This window comes from Colius striatus, chromosome 2 (genome assembly GCF_028858725.1).
Source record: "Colius striatus isolate bColStr4 chromosome 2, bColStr4.1.hap1, whole genome shotgun sequence".
Taxonomy (NCBI): domain Eukaryota; kingdom Metazoa; phylum Chordata; class Aves; order Coliiformes; family Coliidae; genus Colius; species Colius striatus.
In genome coordinates, this window is record NC_084760.1 from 10,095,636 (window position 1) to 10,115,866 (window position 20,231).

At 41.5% G+C, this 20,231-nt stretch overlaps 1 protein-coding gene across 5 annotated transcripts in view; it reads left to right on the forward strand.

Annotated features, from left to right (window-relative positions):
* Nucleotides 1-464: 464 nt before the first annotated feature.
* SYNCRIP (synaptotagmin binding cytoplasmic RNA interacting protein) overlaps nt 465-20,231 on the forward strand; it is a 24,912-nt gene continuing 5,145 nt past the window's right edge. For 2 of the 5 annotated variants that reach the window (XM_061989517.1, XM_061989518.1), the window contains exons 1-10: nt 467-676; nt 2,200-2,359; nt 3,254-3,372; nt 3,560-3,667; nt 5,340-5,453; nt 5,540-5,716; nt 10,523-10,658; nt 11,555-11,760; nt 16,522-16,671; nt 18,004-18,125. In XM_061989517.1, the coding sequence (XP_061845501.1) occupies nt 2,212-2,359; nt 3,254-3,372; nt 3,560-3,667; nt 5,340-5,453; nt 5,540-5,716; nt 10,523-10,658; nt 11,555-11,760; nt 16,522-16,671; nt 18,004-18,125 (1,280 nt within the window). In that variant the 5' untranslated portion in view covers nt 467-676; nt 2,200-2,211. Of the gene's footprint in view, nt 677-2,199; nt 2,360-3,253; nt 3,373-3,559; nt 3,668-5,339; nt 5,454-5,539; nt 5,717-10,522; nt 10,659-11,554; nt 11,761-16,521; nt 16,672-18,003; nt 18,126-20,231 lie in introns of all 5 variants that reach the window. The other 3 variants (XM_061989519.1, XM_061989520.1, XM_061989516.1) reach the window with 2 other exon arrangements.

A 20,231-nucleotide genomic window follows, 5' to 3' on the forward strand; every position in this document is an offset into this window, starting at 1 on the left:
GCCGCACAGGTGCAAGGGCGGCGCGGGAGGCGCTGGGTAGCCCGTGCGCGCCCCGCTCCGCACAGGCGCCGCGCCGTTCCCCCCGCGGGGCTCATCCCGCCGCCGCCGCCTCTCTTCGCCTCCCGGCAGCGCGCAGCCTGCGCGAGCCCCCCGCGCGCCCCCGCTGGCCGGCGCGTCACCCCGGGCGGACGGCAGGGACGGGAGGAGGCTCCGCGCGGAACGCAGAGCGCGTGGAGAGACGGGGACGGACGGACGGACGGACGGGAGGAAGGCGGGCGGGCGGGAGGCCGCGAGCACGAGGGCGGGGCGGGCGCGCGCGCGGGCAGCCCGGCGGGCGGGGCGAGGCGATAACCCTTGCGGAGCTGCCTGGGAGACCCCGGGTTTGGGGCTGCGCCAGCGCGCGCGGCGCCTCCTCCTCTCCCCCCTCCCGCCCCCCTCCTTTCTCTCCCCCCGCCCCCCCCCCCTCCCCCCCACCCCCCCCCCCGCGCAGAGTGGAAGGGGCTGGGGTTGGTGCCAGCAGCGGCGTGAGCGCTCGAGCGGCCGCCATTTTACGCCAGCTCCAGCACACTGTCCGGACACACTGAGGGAGCGGAGAAGGGGGGCAGCTCCTCAGCACGCCGAGCCGCTACCCGCGCCCCGAGCCCCTTCGCACGGCGTTTCACCCCCGCAGCGACAGGTCAGGCGCCGGGCGCTGGCGGGCTCGGGCTCGCCGCGGCTACGAGAGGCAGCGGCCGCCCGCGGGAGCGGGGTGGGAGCGGGCTGGGCCGGGGCAGGGCCGGGCCGGGCGGCAGAAGGGGCTGAGGCGGCGGAGGGGAGCAAGGCAGGCAGGGCGGGAGGCGCATGCTGGGGCCCTGCAGCGCTGTCGGGCCGGGGCCCAGCTGCCAGGCGCTGCGTGATGGGCGGAGGAGCTGGCTGCCTTCGTGGCCGCCGCTGTCGGGCGGGGGACGGCCGAGCCGGGCCGGGCCGATGTCCGCGCGCTAGGCCCAGCAGCTGCCCGGCGCTGGGGCAGACGGCGGCGGTCGTGTGGGGGGGAAGAGCCGGGGCCGGCCCCGCGCGTGGCGCGCGGTTCTCGCCTCATTGTCCTGCCGGCTCCGCCGCTCCATTCATTGCCCGCGAGGGGCTGGGCCGGGCCGGGGCGAGCCCGCTCCGCGCCGCTCCGCTGCGGGGCGAGCCGCCACCTCGACGTCCGGCGTATGCGTGGGGAGGAGGCCCGCGCGGGTCTCGCGTGCCCCCGGTCACGTCGAGAGGCGGCGTGCGGTGGGCAGCGGCGTTTCCCGGACGGGAGTCGGGGCTGGCGGCGGGCCCCTGCATTGTTTCGGGGAGAAGTGTGGTTTGGGGGAGGGGGGTGACGGTGGGGCCGGGAGGCGCCGCAAGCTCCCCGGCCGAGTGGTGAAATCGGGCCCGGGGTGTTGCAACCGCTCTCCGGGGGGAATAGGGTGAGAGGTGGGGAACGGCTGGGGCTCGGGGGGCGGGCGGGGAGGAGGGGGGGGCGCCGCTCCTCCTGCGGGAATGTGGCGGGGAGGGGGGGGGGGAAGTCGGTCACTGGAGGAAGTTGTAGGACATCTGAACGCGCAGAGCACGTGTTTCCATCGGGCTCATGGCGGCCGCCGCCGCCGCCGTGGGTGGGTGCGGACTGGGAAGAGCGCTTTGTTCCTCTCGCTTACCCGTCCGACACCGGCACGGAGGCGGGAAGGGATCCCGGCCGCGCCTGGGCCCGGAGAGGCGGCTCACTCAGAGGGACACAGCAAGTTTGCAACGGGAGGTGGAGGCAGCTGCGGGTGTCACTGACGGTATCGCGGTAGCGGCGGCTGCATGTGGCAGTTTTTTTGCTCTTCCTCCCACCCCCGCCATTGGCTTCTTGCTCCCATTTCTAACTTGTTCAAAGCCTCTTAGGGAGAGTGTTTAGAGAGATAGAGAGAGGGAGGTGAGTCAGAGTGTCTGGCTGGGTTGTGTAAAACCTGCAGTGAGAGCTACCCCACCCGCGCTAGGCAGCGGTGTTAGGGCTTTCCTTTGTGTTAGTGCTTCTTTTGAGGAATTTTGTGCATCTTCCGAAGCCAGAAAGTGTCATGGAAGTCGTTTACAATTTTATTTCTTCTTTTCCCCCTGAGAACAGAGCAGTCTGTTGTATGTATTGTCACTTGAATTATTCTTCTTGAAGATGTTTGTAGCTTAATTATGTTGCTTACTGCATTTGAACAGATTTCTGGAAACATGGCTACTGAACATGTTAATGGGAATGGTACTGAAGAACCCATGGATACTTCTGCTGCAGTTACCCATTCTGAGCATTTCCAGACATTGCTTGATGCTGGTTTACCACAGAAAGTTGCTGAAAAACTAGATGAAATTTACGTTGCAGGTAAGATGTAAAACTTGCAAAACCACACTTGATATTTTATTGGATTCTGCTGTCTTTGGGCTAACAGCAACTTTTTGTGGTTTCCAAAAGTATGGGAACTGAAGTCTTTATCAAAATCTGGATGTTTTCTGTTTGATGCATTAACTCATTGTACTATTTTTCATAGAATATGAAAGTAGAATAATAGTCTTAGTCCAGGACATTTGGGCTGAGGGATGGGAAAGAGAAGCATGCAGGCGACCGTAACAATAGCTGCAATAGGCAACAAATGATATTTAGAAGTAGGTGAATGAGGTCTTTGTGCTTTTTAAAATTTATACAGTAGTTATAGGTAACTGTAAGTAACCTCAGTATTCATCTTCTCATGTAAATGATGCTTCATGACTTAGTATTGGGGCTTCTGGATGCAAAGGTTATTGTATTGGTTCTCTCAGACATGATCACAGCTAGCATTTTTTGAGCTTGCCATTTGGATTATGGTGTTCACTTTTAGTGCTGCAGTTTGTTTGGTTTTTTTAGCATTCTCAAAATGTGCCAAGGTACCATTACTAGGCAAACAAGGTCAGGTTTTGATATGCCCTTCTGAATTCAGCTTCAGGATATTGAACATAATCTTGGCCTGTGTAACATCTGGTTTTCAGAGAAATCAGATGAATACATAAATGCAAGAACTCTTAATCTGCATCTCAACTTTTTGGGGCACTTTTTGATAAAAAAGAAGGTAAAGTGACACTTCTGTATTTGCCTTTAAGAGAACTAAGTGATTTCTTGGGTATAGTAAATTAACATTAATCAGCAATTGATTTAGGGGTGACTGAAGTGTGTTGGATGTGTTAAATGTGGTTAAACAAAGATTGCTGCCCAAATATAATAAGCATTTTTTTTCCTCTCTAGGGCTAGTTGCACATAGTGATCTAGATGAAAGAGCTATTGAAGCTTTAAAGGAATTTAATGAAGAAGGTGCATTGGCAGTGCTTCAGCAGTTTAAAGACAGTGATCTCTCACATGTTCAGGTAATGGTAAGCAATTTAGAATATAGTTGTTGAGGAATAAACTGCTAGTTGACTGACAAGAGGTCTGCTTGAGTCTCTTCAGTGATCCATAAGTGATTCTTAAAATAAGTACTGTCTTAGTTCAAGGCAAAATCAGATTTTTGGCTCGTCATGTTTTCTGAACTGAAGATTAATATATCTTTTGCAGAACAAAAGTGCCTTTTTATGTGGAGTCATGAAGACATACAGGCAAAGGGAAAAACAGGGGACCAAGGTGGCAGATTCTAGCAAAGGACCAGATGAGGCAAAAATTAAGGTATGTGCCTAAAAGAGAAAAGTTACACTGTCTGTGATATTTTTTTTTTTTTTTCAAAGTTGTGACAGATACCTTGACATTTCTTTTTGCAACTCTGGTTTTCTTAAAATGGCTATTTTAGATTATTGAAAGCTATCACTTGCAGTTTTTCTTGCGCTTCTTCCTCTTGGAAGAGGAAAGTTAATGTCTTGTAATTACCGGAACTGAAAATAAGTGGAATAGATTTGACAGTTTATATCTGGTTGAGACAGTTATGCTGTTTCACCATTAAAAGTTTTTCTAACCGTGTTGACGTAGATCTTTTGGGTTCAGAGTGTGGAACTCACTTCAGGTGCTGGTGCTTGGGTTTTGTTTCTTTGTGGTTTGTTTTTATTTTCTTTTTCCCTTCAGTTCAAGTTTAAAGCAACTTTACAAGAGGGAGGAGATTCCACATGTCTGAAAAAACATTATAATGGATTTAGTTCACTTCTTATGACATAATTGCTACGCTCATAAACTGTAACCCAAACTTTCTTGTTACATGGATATGTTATGTCTTGAACCGAATCTGGTGCTAGCAAAAGACTTGTGTCTCAAGAGTTAGGCATACTGTGATTTATTTTAAAATTCAGTGATGAGCAACTTTTCCAAAGCTTAAGGAAAGAGAAGCCATTTAAGCATACTTAGTAGATGTCTTAAGAAGTGAGAGTATCTTTCATCTTGTGTGAAGTGCAAAAGGAACGTGTTATATATTGCAAACAGCTCTTTTACTCCTGACTTTGAGGCTAGGGTACTGTTAATTATGAATTTTAAAAAAAGAGACAAGAGTTTTTGTCACTACCACATGAAACAACAATAATATGAGGACTTTAACTGAAAGTAACATAGCTTTTACTGCCGATGGCTATAGCATTTAATATATCTTTAAATTTTCAAGTTGTGAATACTAACTCTTGGTTATAATTGGGGTTTTTTAATGTGCTGTTTCTTTGTCTGTAGAGTTGATTTGTCTTTGTACAAATTGATTTTAAAAAAAGACTGATTTCAGGGGAATTTCTTATATATGTACATACTAAAATTTCATCTGACATTTTAAATTGGTAGGATGTCTGCAACTGTGCACAGTGATTCTAGGAGGGTCAGATGTCTTGGGACACTCTTATGTTCCCATGGGGAATTGGAGTGGTGGGGGAGGACAGCAGAAAGGAAGTAGTACTGCCACTTCAGTGGTTGGGCACCCAAAACAGAGTCGCTACAGTGTGCAGGCACTTCAACATGTGTTCTTTAACTTCACACTTATGAGTAATCTCATTAAGTGAAGGGAACTCCTGTGCATAAATGTTTGCAGGATTGGACATGCCAAATCAAGTGTCTCAGACTGAGATCCTTCTAATTAAAGAGAAGCTTACTATTCCATTACTTGGCTGCCTTTTTTTTTTAATGAAAATTAAGGAATTGGGAAGATTCTGTGTGACTCTTAATCTTCTAGCAGCGTTTCTTTACCTGATAGTTCTTAGAATTGTTTTGCCACTTTCTTGTTGAAGTACTAGCAGTTTGGCGCGTTCTCCTGCGGGAGTTTCAAAAGCAGTACAAGTATAAAAAGGAGTTACAGGCATGTCCGTTTGTGAATGAAGTGCATCTAAACTAGCTCAATTTGTATATGATTTTAAAATTTTAAGTTTCTTACTTGAAGGCGCTCTTGGAGAGAACCGGCTACACTCTTGATGTGACTACTGGACAGAGAAAGTATGGTGGACCTCCTCCAGAATCTGTATATTCAGGACAACAGCCTTCTGTTGGTACAGAGGTAAGAAGGAGGAGGTGTTCATGCAGGTATATTCTTATTCATTGGAAGTATTTTTATATAAACAATACTCGGTGTGTCTGTTGCAGATATTTGTGGGCAAGATACCAAGAGACTTGTTTGAAGACGAACTTGTTCCATTATTTGAGAAAGCTGGCCCTATATGGGATCTCCGCTTAATGATGGATCCACTCACTGGTCTAAATAGAGGATATGCTTTTGTCACTTTTTGTACTAAAGAGGCAGCTCAAGAAGCTGTTAAACTGGTAAGTTTTCTCGCTTAGTTTGTTCTTTTCTTATTAAGAACACTCTGGTTTATAAGCTGTTGTCCTGATCCTAATGCTTAAAATGCTTAAGGTGAAACTATTGTTGTTAAATCAGTTCATAAACTCTCAACAAGTGTTTTTTACTATTTCCCCATGGTGTGTCAATTTTTACTGGCTGATTTTGGGGAGCAGTGGCAGTGAGAGGCCTTGTTCCTGCTTGGCTGGTGTTCCAGCAGGGGACACGGCGCTGCGAAAGTGTGGCTGGAGGTCGGGAGTTTGGCCAGTGGAACCAGCAGAGAATGGGATCCCAGCACCATGGGACAGGGAGGAGACAGGACCCCGCATGGGACCAGGGTCTGATCTGTTGACTGCAGCAGACAGGAAAATGTCAGAAACCCTGCCAGGTTGAGAATGTTTCCTTTGTTTTACACAGAGGTGTGAAAGAGTTTGATATCAGGAATAGGCTACTCTTAAGAAGCTTTCCAAGTTTTATGCACAAAAGAAGGTGGGGAAGAAAGACCACTTTGGTTCCTGCACAGCCTCTTTGTTTTTCTAGTTTAAATGGAATTTGGATTTTTTCAAGCCAGTTACTACTGTATTGATATGACCAAGATGAGTATGTATGATTTGACCCTCAAAAGTGCTAACTTTACCCATTCTGAGGTGTTACTGATACCATATTGATATAGTGGGGTTAATGTCTCATTGCTTTGTAATAAGGTGCATCTTGAACTGTGGATGTTCCCTTTTGATATAATGTGAGTCAGTTGCTGGAGATAAATTAAGCTGAAGATGGGAATTTGTTTTGAAACAGTATAGAAACATCTGCAGAAGTGGAAGTACAAAAATATTCATTACGTGCAGTTTAGCTTTTTAAATAAGAGCAATTGGTGCTCCTGTGTGCAGTCCAAATACACTGAGAATAACTGCATATATCTCTTTGTACTTTCGTTGTCAATCTAGTTATTTGTTGTGTGTGAACAGTGAGTTATGCACATGACTTGGCAAAATGGTGAATCAAATCAAATACATTCTCAGAGGCACCTAGTCAGTGAACAAAAAGGAGTTTTTCGTCGTTTAGCTGTTTTTTCCTTAAAGGCAGCATGCTCTGAAAAGTCAGTTTTTGTTTCCACAAAAGTAACATCAGATCATAGCCTTCAGTCTTCTGCTAAGTGGTATGAGGGAGGGGAGGAACTTGGTGTTCCTTCCTATCTGATCCTTGATATGCAGGGAAAAAAGGCATTATATTCTGCTTTTCTGTTAAATAGCCGCTAAGTGTGTTAGTTGAAAAGTGTTGCCATTGAAGGGGCACTTTTTCAGCCTTCATGCTAACTTCTTTGAGAGCAGGATTAGTTTTACATTGAATCTTGTGGCATTTGTCAACTTTTGAGTGATTGCAACCATAGTTGACTGGCTGGTTTGGTGTATTACAAATTTCTCAAGTTGTCTAGCAGGGGTACTAACAAAATATGACTGTAGAGCTTAGTTGGAAATTGTAGGTCTGTCACTTGTATTAGTTAGACGTGTGGGAGAGGCTGCCGAAAGACCTCTTAAAAATGTTGAACCCTTGGTCCTAGCCATTTTGATATCCTGGTATTTGAACAGGCGGTGGTCTTTTTGATGGTACCTGTGACCTCCTGATGTGTACAGAACTTAGTTCCCAGCTTTCTGCACTCCTGGGGTGGGGGTGGTTCTGTTATTTCTCATCTTCACAGAGGCTTTTTTTTGTTACCATTCAAGACTCTGAAGTGTAGCAAAAATGAGAATAAAAATCTCTGCATTGCCTGTAGACTTCTGAGTAATAAGAGACAGCTATGTGGTTTTGTCAGTACCCAAACTGCAGCAGAGAATAGATGGCCTTTTCTTTAGATTCTTGCAGTTGGTGTAACATTCTGCATACAATTCATATTTGTGTGTCTGATGTATCATCCATGGTCTTTATAACAACTTAATGTCAAACTGAATTAAAATCTTTGGATAAATGTAATGTTAACTTATTTATGAGCCAGAAGAAATCTAGCAATTGTAGAGGTTGAAGCCTTACACATAAGGAAGCACATATGCATTTTTAAGCCACTTAAAAAAGGGAAAAGTTTCCTAAATTGTGTTTTAAATACTTTTGAGGCTGTACTTGAGACAAAAATGAGGTATTGCTGTGGCCTGATACTGAGAAAACTTACAGATATGAACAGTAGTTCATTTTATGTCCAGTACTTAATCCAGTGTGGTTAACCTTTGCTGGTTAAGTAGAAATGATATCTCAAATGTTCACAGAGCATATCAGAAGTCTGGTTTTGGGTTGACTTTTTCCCCTCTGCTACCTCAGGCATTATTTTCCATGTTAACGTGTTTGTGTTTAGCCTCTATTTGAGTTACAATTCTTAACTCAGTTGTGTTCCTCTGTTCCTTTCAAAAGATTTATGGATTATTATCCTCCATGTGTCTACAGTAATGTGAAACACTTATGAGGTGAAGCTTGTAGGAAACATACCTAGAACTACAGTAGCGTATGGTAGATTTTTGACTAGAGCAACAGTAAGCTTGATCAGAGTACAGGTACAGGTCAGTTATGCAAATATGTCCCTTAAGCAGTTTGCCAGCTATGCACAGCAGTGCAACTTAGCATTTGCTGCTGGAAATGAACTTTCACCAGCAGTTTCTGTTTAGGTGGCAAAATTTGACAAGATAGACCTTATGCATACTTCCACCTGTTTGTGAGTAAGTTCTTATAGAACTTAGAGGGGGAAAAAAAGAGTGCCAACTTGTCTATGACAGTGTCTAGAGAGCAGTAATAGCTCTGTTACTAACTTCGGGCATTGGTTCAGTGGTGACAGGAGGGGGGAAGCAGTATGCTGACGTAGCTGATTTGGTAGCCTGCCTGTTTTGGCGCTTTACCCAGATCATGATTTGGGCCTGTTCATGTGTGATCTAAGTTTACAGATGATATATGAACTTTGTACTTAAATGACACAAGCTTTATATTCCAGAGCACCTAATTCAAGACAGTTTTTTCAGTGTTAAGAATACAATGAAAAATGGTAGTTAATGTATTGTAGTATGAAAAAGCTACTAGAAACTTCTGTCAGTGTACAATTGCAGTGTGGTAGAATTTATCTTTTTTTAAAGTTATGATGTATTAACTTTGTTGCCATGAGTTGTAGGAGAGGCTCTTTGTAGGTTAAATGTGCAGCTAAGCTTTGGTTTTAGATTTTAACAGAAACGGGTGGATAATGGTTTCTATTAGAATAAGACTGTTTCTGCAACAGCCATCTAGTCCAACTGCTTGATTGCCTCAGGACAGACCAAAAGCTAAAGTATTACCATTTAAGGGCATTAAACACTGACAAACTTGAGGTGTTGACCACCTGTCTCAGAAGCCTGTTTCCAGTATTTGACCACCCTCTCGGTAAAAAACAAGCTTCCTAATATAAATAAATGTTTCCTAATGAACACTTTAGTTAATGAAGAATCAGTTTGCCTTGTCTCCAGACTAATAAACTGTCAACTTCTTTAAAGGATTCCTTTGAGCTACTGTAAGCTGTTTCTTCATTAATGTGTGTAAGTCTGTTCATTAGTGATCATAAAACATATACAAAAGTCTTCCTGTGCAGCTGTTTCCTGCTTCAGAAACAACTATTCCTCTACCATGTGAGCTAAAGATACAGAGATAGAAGTCTTATCCTGTGACCTGCTATGTTTTGAGACATAGTTAATTGGGCAGATGATAATCCAGATCTTTCACATGTACGGTTCACCTTTTAGCTAACTTTTGGTGCAATTGTCTAGCTTTGAAAATTTTCATTGATGTAGTTCTTGTTTGCACATGATAAATATCTTCGTCCTGATTTTCATGCATAAAGCAAGGAGTGTGTGAGAACTTACTTATATAGGAAGGTTTACCATTGAATGCAGAATAACTAGTAGAATAAATAACTAGATTAAATTTTAAAAGCTGTCCTGCTGCTTATGTTGACCACAAAATACATTTTCCTAGTTAAAGAACTATCTGTTGCAGGGCTTCCAGTTGGAAAAGGGTTGATGTACCACCAGTTGACCTCCCTGCTGCTTATTTGGATGATGCATGTCTGTGTCTGCATCTCAATGAAAGGCATTTTTTGTCAACAGATGTCTCCAGTAATACTTTTTTTCCTTAAACTGCTGACTTGTTAAGGGTGTCTTCTAAACAATCTGTTATGAGAGAAGCATTTGAGCAGAAGTCTTAGGATTTCATGTCAGTAGAAGGTCATTCTTGCTGTTTACTGTCTTTACATGTGTAATCTGTGTGCTTTGGAAAGTATTTGTCAATTGCTGTTATGCATTTTGTGGAGAGAAACTGATCAAGGCTCTGTGTTTTTAACTATGGAACTTTAGAAGGGACTCTGACTTTAATTATAACTCCTGTCTTGTATTATACACAAGTCAAGAATTCATAGATACAATCTGTAGAGGAACTTGCATTTTTTTCTGTGCTGTTGTGAAAGGAGAAGCTTTGACCTTGATGACTTGGACTTGAGAGTTGCCTTTCATGGTTCTACATCAAAAAAAGTCTCTAAAGAAACATACATTAAGAAAGAGACTTGAACAAGAAGGGAAAAATAATTGTTGGCTGAACTTGTGGAGTTATGTTGGAAAACGTGGGTATACTTCAGAACAGTTTAATACTCATCCTAACAATGTGTCAAGCTCCAAAGAATTTACTATATTTCTAAATGCTGTGTTTGCAAAAGTAAAATATTTGGTATGCTACTGTTGGAGGGAAGATAAAATTATCTGTAACTGATCATTGTCCAATTATTTTTCTTTCAGTACAACAACCATGAAATCCGTTCCGGGAAACACATCGGTGTATGCATCTCTGTTGCCAATAATAGGCTTTTTGTTGGTTCTATTCCTAAGAGTAAAACCAAGGAGCAAATTGTTGAAGAATTTAGCAAAGTAACAGGTAAGTCAGTAACTATGTTTTGTAGAGTTGGAAAGATGTCAAATGTGATCAGTGATGAAATGCTCTTCACAGTCTTTGGATTTATGGTGGAATGACGATGAATCCAAACAAAGACCACTTAGCATTTGTTCCTGACTGTTAGGTGTTTGTTGTTTAGTTTGGGGTGTATTTTAATCTATTGTTGCGCTGAGGGATGAAATATTTGTGATTAGACTAATGTGTGGTTCCAAGTTTTACCTAGAGAGTAAGTGTGTAATGTTTAAAAAAGCCATTCAAAGAAGTTAATGGTTTCATTAATACAATGAATATTTTAAAACTTTTCAAGGCAAACCTGAAGCAGGTTGGAGAATGCAACTAGTTCCATGCTTCAGAATTCTTAGTAATTTGATAAGGATTTGGTAACAGCATATAAATTGGCAAAGGTAACATTTGATGGGTTTTTCTGAATTATACACTTCAGGTTCCTTGGAGCAACACTGAAACTTTTTAGATGTAATAAAATCATGCAAGTTTGATCTTTTGTTGTTTAGACATCCATGGAACACATACATGCTGTGATAAATGGTGTGACTTAGGGCTTTGAGAGAGGAACTGACAAAGCACAACTTTTGGCTGCCCTTATCTCTTCTCCATTCAGTTAGAGGAAAGGTACTCTTCCATAGCTACTAAGCTTTCTTCACTTAATAAAAATGGAGCCCAAGTCGGGATAGTCTAATGTCTGTCTTTGAAAATGTTGGTCTTAAATTTTATTATGTACATGGTCTCAAAGTCTAATGTGTTCATGCTTTTTTTGGAACCACTTGTCGGATGCATGCTTACCAGAAAGATAATCCTGACTTTATGATAGAAATTCGTGGATTGAAACCGTAACAAAGAATTATTTTTCTTAATTTCAGAGGGTCTTACAGATGTCATATTATATCATCAGCCTGATGATAAGAAAAAGAACCGGGGTTTCTGTTTCCTTGAATACGAAGATCACAAAACAGCCGCTCAAGCCAGACGTAGGTTAATGAGTGGCAAAGTGAAAGTCTGGGGAAATGTCGTTACGGTGGAATGGGCTGACCCTATAGAAGACCCAGACCCTGAAGTCATGGCAAAGGTAATACAGCTATAGGGGAACTGGAGTACCATAGTAATGCCTTGTTCTAGAGTAAGTACCTCCTGATACAAGCCTAAGTTTAAATAGCATCTTTCAGCCTTCTTAACAGAGATGTTGCAGATGAGATGGTAAAAATGTGAATACATTCTAGAATTGATCTGATTTTAAAGGCTCTATTGACTGATGTTATTTTGTGTTCCCAAGACTGAATGGTGAATGGAATTTATGCCAAAATGACACGTAGGCCTCGTGCACTTAATTTCTCACCTGGAAGTGGTGGTGGTGGTGACTCAAAGTTACATGGCTTTATAGCTTAGTATTTGGAGAGACAAAAAACTAGATATGATCACAGAACAAGTCGTGATTCTTTTTAACGTTGGAACTTTATCACTTCTGAATTGGAACATGGCATTATGTTGCGCAAACCTGTTTTTAGAATTGCCTTCAGCAGCTGCTTCTGAGAAGTTAGGCAATTACTATGTGTTTGGAACTGTGTATCTTCAATATGGGGAGGTAAATGTCTTCAAATACCAAGACTAGTAATGTTTTGAGTTTTGGATATTTCAGTGAAACTGAAGTCTGGATTGTTAACATTTTGAAGTACGTTGCAGTGGTTGGTTTAGATGGGGAGTGTCATATTTTGCCAGAACTGAGTTACCTGTTTGTTTTTTTTCCATCAGATAGTGCCCAAGTCTGTCTTTTTCAGTTATGCTGCGTAGCTCTGTTGTTTAGTGGAAACTCTTAGCTAGCCCATATCCATATTTCTCTTTCTTTACTTGCTGTTCATCTGTGCTTTTACACTTATCTGAGACGTGTCACTTGCTGGAATCCTCCTTTGATGGACCGAGTTAGATAGTTTGGCTGGGATCTTGTTTTTGACAACCATAAGGAAAAAGGATTGGGGTAGGGGCTCAGTTCAGGGAAAAGTTTTTCTTTCCTGGCATCATAGACTATCAGTAGAGGGGGAGAGTCTTGCAGGTAAAATTTATTGGAGGTGGCACTTCCTAAATATGGCAACCAATCTATCTGTTCAGCTTCTTGGCTCAGAAGAGACCTAATCCAAGCAAACTCTTAAAATAAATGAGCAGAAACTTCTGGCGTTGTTGAATGAGCAGGAAGTGGTGATAAGGGATGTAATTGGGTATCTTTCCGAAGTAAGTTTACACCTGTGGAGGGTGAAAGACTAAAGAAATTGAAGCTTGATTGTGCTTTGCCCCAATTAGGATACAGGCGTTAATGCTTGGTACATGTGTTTGTTTTAAATGAGACATGAAAAAGGAAGAAACAAATACAGAAAATGTGCAGAGAATCACACTGTATGCCAAAGAGAGGGCATGGAGTTTGGGTTGGTGATGTATGAAAAAGCATTCTCAAGAAGCAGAGAACATCTAGCTTGTGTCTGAAGGCAGAAATTGAGATGAGCACCGGTGTCTGACCTCTCTTGCTGGCTGTGTTCCCTTAGTTTGTTCTTGCAGCAAGGGATCTCTACTCCGGTCTCTTGTGGCCACTTGGTTTCATGACCATTTGGAGAAACTCTGACCACATCTGACACTTCTGGAAGTGATGTGTTTACTTTCTGTTGTTTATTGCTGTCTTTAAGAGAAAGAGTAGCTGAGCTGCTGCTGCTCCCAGATGTGATATGCAGATTGGCTGTCATCACTTTTGAGTACTGTCAGTCAGGAAGAAAGGGAGAGCTATTGACCCTTGTGTCTTATACATTCCTGTAGTAGAGGGCTCTGAAGGAGGCAGTGAGTAGGAGTAGGTTGATTTTTATCAGAATAATCATCTGATTGGTGCTTTTGTTGTCAAGACTGCTAGAAAAACAAGTTTATAAGAGCAAACTATGAGGAAGGCAAATTCAGCTTTGTAGCCAGAAGGTGAACAGCATTGTTCTAAATACCCTGCAGAAGCAGAAGGCCATTTCATCTCCTACAGAGTTTAGCCTAAAAGTTATGGAGTGTACTGTATGGATGCATACTTTAAATGAGCTTAAAACTGAGATAACTTTGAGCATGATGAGGTAGAAAGCTAGATTCTGAAGCTGGATGTGCATGCTACATGACATCAGTGTTTGTACTGGCAGATCTGAGTTTAAAATGAAGTAGTTGATTACTGGTCTGAAGTGAACTTTTTAAAAACTTTCAGTAGCTGTGTTGATAGTTTATTTTCTCCTAATTGTTATTTTGACTGCCTTTATGCTTGTAGGGTAGATACATTTCTTAATGTTTTACTTGAATTTTGTAGCATGGATGAAACTACAGAGGATGTACTGGAATGTCAGGTTAAGCAGCTGAATAGTCTTATGCTTGGGGCTGCCTGGGAGATTACAGGACAGGAGGCAAGGCTAGTAAACCTTTGAGGATGTGGTAGTGAAGCCTGAAATGTTTGTGCTGTAGGTAAGCAAAGAAAAGAAAATCCCAGAAGTTTTGAGGGTAGTCTAACCTGAAGTAGTTTTAAAAGTGAGTTCTGCCTTTATGACAATATGCTACTGAGTATATTGCTTGTTAGGTCTGTATTTATGGGTTCTTGGTGTTATCTGTGAGCCTTGACTTATTTTTGTGTGTGTGTGTTTTTCTTCTCTCTTTGGATAGCTTAAAATAAGTAAAAATGGGCTTATCTTCTCTCATCTTACACTTCACCCTGCCTCCTAGCTTTGGCATGTTTTTTACTCGTTTGGCTATGCTTCTAACCTGTAACGACCACAGGTGTTAAAAAAAATCCACCTGCTAAGACATTAATAGATTTATCTACACAAATTAAGTTTGTTACAACTAATTAAATTAGTTGCTTTTTATCTCTTAAAAAAATGTTGTGTTAGCACATCTTGTAAGAAGGAAACAATGATTTCTGAGGTTTTTAAATTGTGTCACTGCATTTATTAGTGAAGGTCGTTTAAGATTCCTTGTGTGATTCTAGTTTTTATATTAAAAGTACAAGAGTAAGGGACATCTGTTTGAAAGTTACTGGTTTTTTTAAACTTAATTACATGACAAGACTTTCTCTGTAATTAATTTTTATGAAATAAGGTTAAGATGGCAATTAGGACAGTTTACTGAAATTGGTTATTACTTATGGGTTTCAAGAAATAGAGATTGTTCTTGCAATCAAGGCAAGTTAAACACACAGGATAGGAAGCAGCTTTCTTCATGGAGCTGGCTATGAGACTTGTCACCTTCTGAGAACCAGCAAGAGTAACTATTGCCAAATAACAGAATTGGTTCACTGGGACAGATGTGTGATGTATATTATTCCACACTCTGCATCTCATCCTAGTTCAAAGAGACAAAGAAGTCTGTCCTGTTTATTTGTAGTTTAATTACATAGTAATGCTTATTAAAAAGAGTATCTGAGTTTATTGAATTCCTGTAACTGATGAGAGTAGAGATTATAGTACTGGTTCAGAAATGAAAGCATGTTTTCTTTGGTCACTTCACACCATGTGTTATTTGTGTTGACCTTCATGGTCAGGAGTGGGAAATCAGTACTGTCATGTACAGTGTTTGCTTATGTTTTTGTCATCAACTAATTTGAAACTGCTGGTGGTGGAAGGGGTATGAACAGAAGTTGCGGGTCTCTGCAGCAGAGGTGCAGCTGCAATGTAGGAAGGTAAGACTGTGAGTGTTCTTTGGCAGCAGGAGGTGAGTAGACTTGTCAGAGCGTAGTGGCAGCATGTGGAAGGGACTCTCCCCAACAAGCCAGGGACCTGCACATTAGGAGAACTCATGGATGACATCACGTAAACATAACAGTCCAGCCTTGTTGTGGATGCAAGGATGAGTCTTTGGATACTGAGTCACTAAGTTAAATGGTTCCTGGTGTCCGGTGTATGTTGTCTGCTATATTATACGAGTCTAGTCAGATTGCCTTTGTCAAATTGCTCTGTATTTTCTTTTATCCTTAGCAGTTGGTGGTTGATGAAATTTTGTATTGATAATTTGGTCACTTCCAGGCAGTTAAAGGGCATATATTGAGAGTTTGAAGATCACCAACCTCTGGGATCTTACAAGTAGCATAGCAGTCTTTGTGTAGCTTAAGAGCCATATTGCATGGTAGAGAGAGCTGGGGGTAGGGACTTCCAGAGCTCTTTCCAGGTGGCTGTTCCTCAAGGGTAGGACAGAATTTGACTTGTGAGAAAGTCCACGGGTGACTTGGCAATGTCAGCCTTAGTATCCCCTTCTGTCTGTATTTTCTCTTCCAGCTGTGGCTTTGGGTCACTGAGTGCTCGTCAGGCAAGTACAGTCCTGATGCTAGCTATTTGATGTAGCTATAGCATGAGAGCCATAAGTTAAGCAGCTTGAGAGCTGCAGGCATGTCACCTCTGAACTAGATATTCTAGTGATGACTGTTGTGCAAATACCTGATCAAAAACCTGTCTAAACAATGAAATGTTTTGATAAGTTATTTTGTGTGTAACCAATCCCCTTGGCTTGTTTCGAGTCTGAAGTTGTTCGAAGTTGAAAATTACTGCCACTAGGATTCTTTTAAACATTAACACAAATTGGATTGAATTTCAAAACTTACATAGTCATGTTTGAAAGCAAGTTTAATAGTTGAGTCAGGGAATTTTGTAGCTAACTCATGCTGGATGAATATGTAAATGTACACTTTCACGTGTATGTATATAAAATGCTGTATCTAAACTGTCAGGATGTTTTCAGTGCTGCCAATAGAAATGACTTGCAAAACTGCATTTTGTCTTATGGAATTGGATCATACTTTTAAGGGTGGGTTTTTTTTTTGGTTGTGTTTTCTTGTATTTAGGTAAAAGTTTTGTTTGTACGCAATCTTGCCAATACTGTCACAGAGGAGATACTAGAAAAGGCCTTCAGTCAATTTGGAAAGCTAGAGCGAGTGAAGAAGCTAAAAGACTATGCTTTCATTCATTTTGATGAACGGGATGGTGCTGTAAAGGTAAGTGAAGAGTACTGTATGTTTGTAAGGAGTGACTAAACATAACATTTAGAGGCTGTATATTACTATTAACTTGAGAAAAAGCTCTGTCCAGAGAAATGGTAACATGTTGTCACTGATCACTTTTCCCTCTCTGGGTGTCTCCTAGATAAATGTAGTTGCTTGAAAAGTGGATCTTAGATGCACCTATCCAAAGTAATTTTGCTGATGAGTAACTAAGATAATCATATATGTTATCACTTGAAACTGAAGTGCCAGAAGTTGTATGATTCTCTCACCAAATTATTGGTAGAATTTAAAGCAGTTTCTCTAGGGTGGGTGATAAAAACTCAGGTAGTCTTTTTTTCTTTTCCAGGAGTGGAATGATTTTGTTTTTGTGGTATGGAATAAGCACCGTTTCTTTTTGGTGAGAGGTGCTAGACAATTGAGTAATTGTCATTCCTGGATTTTACTTGCCTGGTCTTGGTGCTTTTTTTTTCCTCCTGTCATCTGACCTTAGGAAGGGAAAGTGTAATTCCTCTCCTGCCCATAGTGTGTCTATTTTTTTTTGTTATGTGGGAAGTTGCAGGATAGAAGAGGATTCCGTTTTTCTTACTTACCCAGATGCCTTAAAGCAGATGCATAGGAAGATGATGGAAAGAGTCTTTATAGGATGTGTATGTGTCCTGTCAAGGCTTAGCTCTGTAGAGTCATTAAAGTGTTAGAACCTTTAGGATTCCACTGCTTGAATTTAACTTGTAGAAGTTACTGTGACCCATGGGACTAGTACGTGTGTGTGTGTGTGTGTGTTGGTGGGTTTTTGTTGTTTTTCTTTTTTGATGGTGGTTTGTTTTGGGGATTTTTTTGTGGTCAGAATGAGACTGTTAAATTCTGATTTTTGGCTTCTGGTTTAAAAACAAAATTACACTTGTTACAAGTAAAAAAAAATAGAAATAAAAATATATACTGATGTCTGGCTTTAGTAGTTGTTTGCATGTGTGCTGCCATGAGACATTTATTCCGCTATTGCAAAATCTGTACCTTCAGAGGACAGTTCTGTCACTTCATTAATTGAAAAAGCTTGCGAAGATTGAAGCCTGTTTAAAATTTTGAGTGGAAGATTTCTAAACTGATACGTGCAGTCCTGGGTTTGAGAGCCAAGTTAAGAGGAAAATGCTTAACTCTGGAACCCACGATACTCTGCTCTCTCACTATGTTAAACAAAAATTAGCTGTATATTGTTATTTTAGCTCCGGATAACAAATTTTGAAATGCATACTCTAAAAAATAGGATAAAATTAATAACTTCAGATATGCTTAGAAGTATATTTAAAGTCTGGTTAATTCCTTCAGGCAATGGAAGAAATGAATGGCAAAGATTTAGAGGGAGAAAACATTGAAATTGTTTTTGCTAAGCCACCAGATCAAAAAAGGAAAGAACGGAAAGCTCAGAGACAAGCGGCTAAAAATCAGATGTAAGTGTAAATGCATGCACATATGTTGTATTACTTCTGAAAGACGTGTACATTCCTACAGAATTAGAACTGGGTATTTCAGTAGGTGTACTACAGTTTATACAGCTTTTCTGGCTCCTCTGAAAATGTTGGATTCATTTAAGTTGTTTGCATTTTACTTAATCTAGTAGTGGTGTTTAGAGTTCAGGTTCTGGTTTTGCTCTGGTCGTTGAGTGTGAGAGCAACAGAAGAAATACTTGAAGGTCATGAAACATGCACACTTCTCACTTTTTATGCTAAACTTTTCATCTACTTCCGCCCTAATGTTTCACATTGATGAACTTGGCAACATGTGCTCCTTCTAGTGAGCTTCACAGTACTCATACAGCTCCTCCTGTTTAGTAAAGTACCCAGCGAAAGGAGAATCCAGAGGATTCTTTTTTGCCACTTGCAGAAGATAGATCTACTCATGAAGCTTATAAAATCATACTAATGGACATCTTGCACTAATGAATGCTGAACATGGAGTTGGGGGGAAGGCATTTCTTGCTAGCATGTTCTGCTTAATGTTCTCATGTGGGTTTTTTTTCTTGGATATCTTGTGGCATTCCTAACCATCTTCCCTCCCCCACCTTATTTCCAAAAATAACTTTTGCTAGTGCTGCTGTGCAGCATCCAAGAAGATGGAATAGTAAGGTTACCAGATTAATACAGATCTCCAGATGGTGACCTACTGTACACATGGAATTGGTTAAGTTTGCCCTGCTTATAGGTCTTCTGACTTTCTTGGCCCTTTTGTTCTTCCTTGGGCATTCTGTGTTCCTGTAAAAAGTGGATTTCTTCTTGTCTTCTCTCTGTACCAGGCAGACCTTTTTTCTGTTCTGCTTAAATCCTTTGACAATACAACTTTAGTTCTTTATGTATGTTCTGTATCTTGGCAACAGCACCATAAATACCCATTTGTTTAATTAAAATATAAAATAAGTTGTGCAACTTTCAACGGTATCTCTCAACACAGACAGTTTTCTACTGGGTTGTGTTGTCTCTTTGGAGGTGTGCTTTCTCATTGATTTTGAGAAATAGCAAAAACCCATTCTTACACTGCAGTATGTAACTAGCTTTGCTAGTTTGATATTCAGGATGTAATAATGGCCCGTTTCCAGTGATGAAAGGGAAGGCTTTCTTAAAATGCACTTCATCAGTTATTATGCTGTATGATTTTTATCCCCCCACCTCACCTCACCTCTTCTCTGAGACCCAGATTTATTACTTCTGGATAGCATGCATGCACTTCTAACACTAGAAGTCTTCAGGCATGTGTTGCCTCTAATGTTATCTGCATCTCTGCCCCTGTTATTGTTTGAGATGTGCATGTCTCGTTTTGTTGAGGTAGTTAAAGTTAGGGCTCCCTCTCCTTCTAGTCAGAGGTAGGGTAATGCCACTTGTTTAGTTCTTTACCTTCTTGGGACTTCTCTGTGTTCTTTCGTTTTTCTGAACTGTTAAGGCAGTAGGAGAGCAGCTAGTTTGATGAAACTCTAGGCATTTTGGGCTTTGGAGTAAACCGTTAGTGAATTGTCAAGGTTTTTAATTTTCCTAGGATTCCAAGAGATGAGGGAATAGAGGACATGTGATGTTAAGTCTGTATCCTGGTTATTTTAGAAATTTATTTAGAGGGATGTCTTACTATCTTGGAGTAGATTTATAATTCCTATTACATTTATAGAGTTGTAAAAAAACCTTTCTTTTCCCTGGAAACTTTCATGTTACTATAGATGTTCTTTGATTTGATTAATAGAGTTAGCAATCCTCATGCAAGTGACTATGGAATCTGTAAGAAGCATTTTACATCATGTCTTTACTCTTTGAAACCCCTTGTGGATGTCAGGAGTAGAATTTTTAATCTGTGTAAGTTGCTTTGCTCTTCAACACATCTGTGCAAGTTCTGTAGTAAAACTACATGTGAGGGGGGAAAAAAAATTCAAACTTGGAATAAGTAGATAAAAGGGCAAAGTTGTTGTCGTTAGTAAGTTGTCTCCATCCTAACTGTGAAGAGAAGGGAGAAAAAGTCTTGACAGCGGAGACATCGTTAGGAAGCGCATGTAAAGTCCCAGCGGCAGCGTTGGGAGT